This window comes from Pinus tabuliformis, chromosome 2_1, assembly GCF_031772625.1.
Source record: "Pinus tabuliformis cultivar Carrire ecotype Pingquan chromosome 2_1, CPIR1, whole genome shotgun sequence".
NCBI classification, from domain to species: Eukaryota; Viridiplantae; Streptophyta; class Pinopsida; order Pinales; family Pinaceae; genus Pinus; species Pinus tabuliformis.
The window spans coordinates 876383506-876390353 of record NC_142299.1 but is presented as its reverse complement, the minus strand read 5'-3'; the positions used below and the strand labels follow the sequence as shown (position 1 = coordinate 876390353).

The following is a 6848-nucleotide window of genomic DNA, read 5'->3' as shown; positions in this document are numbered from 1 at the left end:
TATTCATCATATGTTTGGAAGAGTATGATGAAAAACATACAGTGGATGATGGGAAATGTGCAATGGGAGGTAGGGGATAGGTCAAAAATCAAGATTGGATTGGATGCTATTAAAGGTATGGTGGGAAACCACACAATATCTTATCGAATCCTTCATTTCCTGCATAATAAAGAGATAATCTTTCTTAAATAGATTTTCATATATGATGATTTATGTATTAATCAACAATATTCAATTACCAAAAGGAGATATTAGTGAATGGGAAGTATATATTACTAATTTGAGAAATGCAGGTATCTCTCTTAATGGCCAGGAGGACCATATGACATGGGGGGGGCTGCATAAAAAAGGGGCACCCATTGGTAAAAGAAATATACAATGGAATTCCAAGGGTGGAGAAGGGGTACTAGGGACCTTCATGGATTCAAAAAATATGGAGAGGGAATATTCCCAACAAGATCAAATGTTTTTGCTGGTTGGCTATAATGGACAGATTATTGACATGGAATAATTTACTGAGCAAAGGGCACACAGGGTCGGGGATCTGTCTCCTTTGCATGAGAAGTAATGAGGATAATGTACATTTATTTCTGCATTGTCCATACGCACAGGCTGTTTGGGAGGGGGTATTGGACACTTTTGGTATCGAGCCAATTAAGAAATTTCCATCATTAAGAAGTTGTTTATGGAAATGGTTCAAAACTCATGGAAGATATAGATTTCTCCCACTGTATCTCATTTGGGCCATATGGCGTAGTAGGAATGCACTTATTTTTTAGAATAGGAATCCAGCTGTAAGGGAGGACATTATCAAAACAATTGCATACTTCAAGAAGTTCGGATCACCTAAAGTTGGTAACTTGCACAGAAATATGATAAGAAAAGACATAGAATAAATTTCCTATGGGGTTCTTCCATGGTGCGAGTTGTAGGAAGAAATGTGGATGCGAGGCATTCATTGTCATAGAGTCGGGTACCTAGTATCACTTTTGGTGGCAAGGTGTCCAAAGCACGAATAGCAAGGCAGAGATACTGGCATTGTGGGGAGTGTTGATCGCAACAAAATCACTGGGAGTGGAGAGCATACAGGTCTTTGGGGAGGGGATGCTAAAGGAATTATTGACCGGGCAAAAGGCCAAAATCAATTCAATCCTCCAATTTTAAATAACTGGATGAACAAGACGTTGGTAGGGAACAGAACTAGACAGCTGATATATTATCCAAAAGAGGCATTGGCAAGGCAGCAAGCAAGTTTTTTTCTCAGATTTCAAACAAAGGGTCAAGATAAATGCGGGCAACATTAACTATTCGAAGTAATAGGGGACAGCGTTGGGTAATTCTGAATGCATGGGACATATTTTTGTAAGAAGTTGTTTTCATTTCGTTTTTTTTAGATTATGGATTGAGGAGGACTGAGCATGGCTTACAAAACTCTAGAGCTCTAGAATTAGAAGATGTGCTTATTGTAAGAAAGAAGTGATATCTCTTTTTGCTGTGTTTTTACTTAAGATGTAGAGAAAAACTCAAAAAATATGATGAATGTACTATCTGTTTTATCAATATAATACAAAAACGTTTTTTTTTTTTCTTAAAAAAATAATATGTTTCAAACGATATTGTTTGTATTTCAAAGATTCCTTAATTAACATGAAGGGATGAAGGGATAGACATTTATAAAATGTAAATACATCATAAGTAAATGACTTATGGCTTGAAACGCATAAATGTAGATGCACATCACATGGAACTATAAAAATGTATAACTGTGGTTTGCGCTGTGTTAAATATAAATACATCTTAACAAAATGAAAGTGAATAGTCGCTGCATATAACATGGAGACAAAAATATATAAAATGTAAACGCGATTGAAATGCAGATCTACTGTAACGAAATGAAATTGTAACAGAATATGCGACATGAAATGTATAAAATGCAGATGCACTGTAACAAAATGAGATCGCAACATGATGCAGATGCACTGTAACAAGATTAAATTGTAGAGCCATAAAACATGGAGGCATGGAAATATATAAAATGTGATACATTAAGAAAATTGAAGAATATTTTTTTGCTTATCTGTTGCCAATATTTTGGAGGGGCTCTTGTATTGGACCAAAAAAACTCTAGTTCTTCATATATAATTATGGGCTGGTTAACAGTTTTAGATTATTTACTGGGCTGATTATCTGGAATCACGAGCTGATGCTGAAGATATATATATATATATCTGTATGATAAGACAGCTATACAAAGAAAACCTACTCAAGTTGCCTGTACACAACTGAAAATTTTCAAAAATGTTTCAAATTCCAAAAACGAATATATCCCAGATCTTCAAAGGGATTGAGAGGATCGCCACCGTTGGCAAACATTTCACCATTGGTAGAATACACCATGGCCCAAGTGCTGGAATGCCTCAATCAATAACCTCAATTTCTCAAAAAGATTTTAAGGCCTTGGAGAGCTTTTGCAAATCACAATCTCCCTTTTTTTTCCTGTACTCAGAACTTTCTTCCAGCTTCAAAATGCTTTCAGGAATTGATTCAATGATGCCCACATGAATACAATCTTGCCACTAGCATAGCTATTGGGTGTGATCTGTCTTGACATGAGCTGCAACGTGGGGACTAGGATTGAGTGCCTGAGAGGAGTTGGGTTTAGAAATGGCATTGGCAGCATTGTTGTTGTTGTTGATAAGGGATGTGATGGCTGCTGCAAGGGCTGCTGTGAAATTGGGATCAGAAGTTATGGCAGCTGTAGCTGCACTGACTGTGTCTATGAATGATGGTTGTTGTTGTTGTGGTGTTGGTGGTTGGCCAGCTTGAATATTGAGCTTTGGTGGTGTGGGCATCATGGGTTGTTGGGGGCGTTGCAGCTGGCCTGCTAAGGGTGCAAACATGGAAGGAGCATTGTAAATTGATTGCCCATGGAATAATGCCCCCTGGGGTGTGTTGGTGGGGAATTGGTGTGGCATGCCTACAAAGGGCATGGCATGAGCTGGGAGTCCTGCTAGTGCTCTTGGGTTTGAGGCTGCCATGTGACCTGGAGCGTTGGCCATTTGGTTGGGATTGTGTGTGAGATCCAGTGTGATAGTGGGGAATGGAGCTGAGGCCGAGATGCTAGCAGTTGATGTGTTGCAAGGATGCTGCATGAGGGCACCTGCCATGAAGCTTGCATTTAGTGCGATGTTATCAGCTGATGTGGAAGAACCGGACAGAAGCATTGAGGCAGCTGCTGCTGTAGTGGATGCCATGGCTGTGGCTGCTGGAGGAAGCATGTGGTTATGGCTGCCCTCGTATGTTGTTATCAGAATCGATCTGTCTTCGGCCAGGCGTTGCACCTGCTTGCGCACTGGACAGCACGGTGACATGGTGCATCTGTAGTAAGCTCTGGGGCATGGATTGCCCTTGGCCATCTTTTGTCCATATTTCCTCCATTGGCAACCATCACTTATCTAATAGCAACAAGTTAGAAAACAATAATCAGTATTTGATTATTGGTAATGGGCGTAGTATCTATTCGAAATGTTGGATGGACTCACTAATTTTTTATATCATTTTATTAGAGAAAAATATTATAAAAAATAACTGTAGAAATCTCCAAACATATATAAATTTCAAAATGTTATAAAGTGGGCACATTCAACTGTTATTTCACATGCAACACTTTCTAAAACTTTCCAGAAAAGATCAAGACCAACAAGCAACTATTCTCAACTAACAACCAATCAATGGGTGTTGAGACTTATTATCTTATCCATCGAAGAAGGCTTTCAAATTTCAAATCATTGGTTAAGAAATGTAACACATACCATGGGTGACTCGGTTCTAGCTCGGACTGAAACTCGGGCTTTTCTTATAGTTGCATCAGTTTGATCCACAATCTTCTGCATCTTGTTGGGCACCCATCCGGGAGATGATCTGCGATCCAGGCTGCCCTCCCTTTGAGGGGTTCCTACATTTTCATGATGAGTGGGAGAAGGATTCGGAGAGGGTGTTCGATCAGGGCTGTCATGGCCTGCATCCAAGCAAGTTAAATCTTTTTAGATGTGTATATATACATTATGTAATCACAAAAACTATCTTTGTGGATTTAATTTGTTCAATGTTTTCGGTGAATACTTAAGTCCTCATTAAAAGAACATAAAAACTTTATATACATACATCATATCATCACAAAAACTATATGTTTTGTGAATTTAATTTATGCAACGTTTTGGGTGCATACTCTCCTTATCATCAAAAACATAAAAGCTTCTTATAATAAGAAACCCCAACCTACCTTTCGAAGTTAATCCATGGCTGTCATGATCCCGAGCATGCTTATTATCAATATGATTGAACGCCATTAACGCTTTTGATTCCTCCTGATCATTTTCTGCATGGGTCAGGGTCCTTCGAGTTTCAGAAGTATGAGAGTCTTCATGAGCAATAGTGCCTGAATTAAGCCTTGACAAGTCTTTAATTTCCAGAAATTGCCTCTGAATTGGAGTTTGAGTTTGATCATCTGCTGCTTCTCCCATATTATTTCCTGTTATTCCTCTGAATATGTTCAATTTCTCTTCTTTATGGACCTGCACAAGACAACCAGTCTCGTAAGATGCAGTCAATTTAAACGATCGCGACCCCTCAGCATCCTAATTTATTCCATCCTCAATATTTTCATGATATCAATCACACAACAAACCTTTCTTACAGATTGCTCACCTGCTCTCTAACAGCATGACCATAACTTTGAGGCTGCTGCTTCATGAGGGAAGCCAGCTGCAACTGAAGATTGTTGTAGCTGCTGTTTATCTGGTTCAACATGAACCTCAATCTCTGATTTTCCTCGTTCATACGATTTAGCTCCTTTTGAACCACGACCAGCTGCAAGAATTCCAACAAACCAATTCAAGCTGGATTGATCAGATCATGGCTGAGCCTTCAGATCTCATACATGTATAGAATTTCCTCTTCAAATATCAGAATTGACTTTAAAAAAACACACAAAAATCCTCACAGTACCTCGCTATTGGGTTCACCATCCATGTCATTAGGATTTGAGGTCTCCTGAGAATTGATCGGAGATGCACAATCTTCCATCTCTACGGTGGACCGATCACTTGCAGCGTTTCGAGCAGCTTGCACATTAACCAACCTCAATCCAGTCTGCACGAAACCCAAATCAACTGGTCAGAATTGCTCAGAAAAATCCCAAAATTCCACACACCCAAAATCACAATTCTATAAAAATAAAAAATAAAAATAAAAAATAAAAAATAAAAATAAAGAATCCTATGAAGCTCCACTTAGTTCTTTAAAAGATTACAAGATCCTATCAAGCTCCAGTTAAAGCAATTTGGCTTGTGACACATGTCTCAAGCTTGAATAGAGAAATCAAAATCAACTTCAAGAAGTTGGACACAGTCTCTCATACACACAAGGAAAAGTAGACTGTTTCACATGACAGCCTAACATCAAAATTCAGGTCAACGGATCTTGGCTTTGTTGGTAAAGGCAGTGTTTCATATCCCTTAGAGGTTCTAATTGGAAATACAATTTTCACTTCTCAGGTCCTACAAAGATGGTTTCATGCAGCTGGGTTTTTCAAAGGAAAAGGTTTCTTACACTCTACACAGTTATTTCCATAAGCAATTGATCTACAATATGATTTGAAACTATGAAAAGAAAAGGTTAAAAAGTTTCCTACTCTACACAGATATTTCCAAAAGCAATTGATCCATGATATGATTTCAAACTGTGAAAACAAATGAAAAACATTCCTACACTTTATACAGTTATTTCCAAAAACAATTAATGGACAATATGAATTCAAACTGTGAAAACATACACTCTCAAACAGTTTTTTTTTTCTTAATTATAAATTATCTGCATTCCATGTTGATACTCTCAGAATTAGGAATTCTAAAGGGCATGTTTGTTATATATAAAGAATTCACAAACAATCGAACTCTCCTACATCTGATCTGAAATGCATCAGATCTGACATCATAGAGTATTTTTATTCCAGAATATATTTCAATCAATGAATGTAACACTGCATACTGTATTGTTATTATTGATTGCCCAATTTCTTACCGAAACATTGGTTGCAGGTTTATCATCCTCATCCTCTGGGCCTTGTGACATCATGTCCGCAGTTCCATCCTCGGCCTTGCTGTCACCATCAACAGGCAAGAGCCTGAAACTCAGCCGACCAACTTCATGGTGGAAGAAATCCTTCTCAGCCGTACGATTATCATAACCATTATCCTTCTCAGCTTCCCCATGGCTGCCATTCTCCTGCACAGACCTCCCACCATCATCATCCTCCTCAAGTTTCACAGACAGATCAATCCCCGTGGTGGTCTTGTGTTCGAATCTCCCCGCACCATTCATCATCATATTACGAAACGGTAGCAACCCACCGGCCTGGTCAGTCCCTGAGAACAATCTCCAATTGTGCTCTCTAAATCTATCAAAGAGAAGCTCCTCACCCATACAAATATCGATAGAGCGGCCCAGAAATCTTACCAGAAGTCCTCTGAAACCGAGGAACTTTGAGATCGAATCGATTGCAGAAAAAAGGAAACGTTGGATCCAGAGTTTTTGAGACCGAGGACTGATTGACCAACTGTTTGGGGTAAAGAAGCCCCATGGGGACTATAAAATGGGAAGGGGTGTAGGGGGAGCGGGGGTGAAGGCGCACCCAGGTCTTCTCCTCGGCCACGTGGCTCGACATCATTAGGTGGGGAGTTGCCCATGGTATGAATCCAGCCTAACGCGGCAAAGATGCCGTCTTGACTTTTGAATTCCGGAAACGCATGCTATTACAGTACGATGACGTCATCATTGACCGCGTCAGA

At 39.3% G+C, this 6848-nt stretch overlaps 1 protein-coding gene across 1 annotated transcript; it reads right to left on the bottom strand.

The window, feature by feature from the left end:
• Nucleotides 1–2201: 2201 nt before the first annotated feature.
• On the bottom strand, nucleotides 2202–6634 carry LOC149203450 (putative WRKY transcription factor 31). The gene is made up of 6 exons (XM_089403442.1): nucleotides 6082–6634; nucleotides 5008–5151; nucleotides 4708–4869; nucleotides 4283–4574; nucleotides 3813–4018; nucleotides 2202–3455 (listed from the first exon to the last, which is right to left on the bottom strand). Exons 1-6 carry the CDS (start codon nucleotides 6481–6483, stop codon nucleotides 2586–2588), a joined length of 2076 nt encoding a protein of 691 aa, XP_089259568.1. The 5' UTR covers nucleotides 6484–6634; the 3' UTR covers nucleotides 2202–2585.
• Nucleotides 6635–6848: the final 214 nt, after the last annotated feature.

What these genes read in the sequence shown, in the direction of transcription:
- LOC149203450 (XM_089403442.1), bottom strand. Translation starts at nt 6,483, where the DNA reads ATGGGTGAGGAGCTTCTCTTTGATAGATTTAGAGAGCACAATTGGAGA. An exon ending in AACCTGCAACCAATGTTTCG is followed by an intron (nt 5,152 to 6,081) that starts GTAAGAAATTGG and finishes GGTTTCGTGCAG; the next exon opens with ACTGGATTGAGGTTGGTTAA. An exon ending in CCATGGATTAACTTCGAAAG is followed by an intron (nt 4,019 to 4,282) that starts GTAGGTTGGGGT and finishes GCTTGGATGCAG; the next exon opens with GCCATGACAGCCCTGATCGA.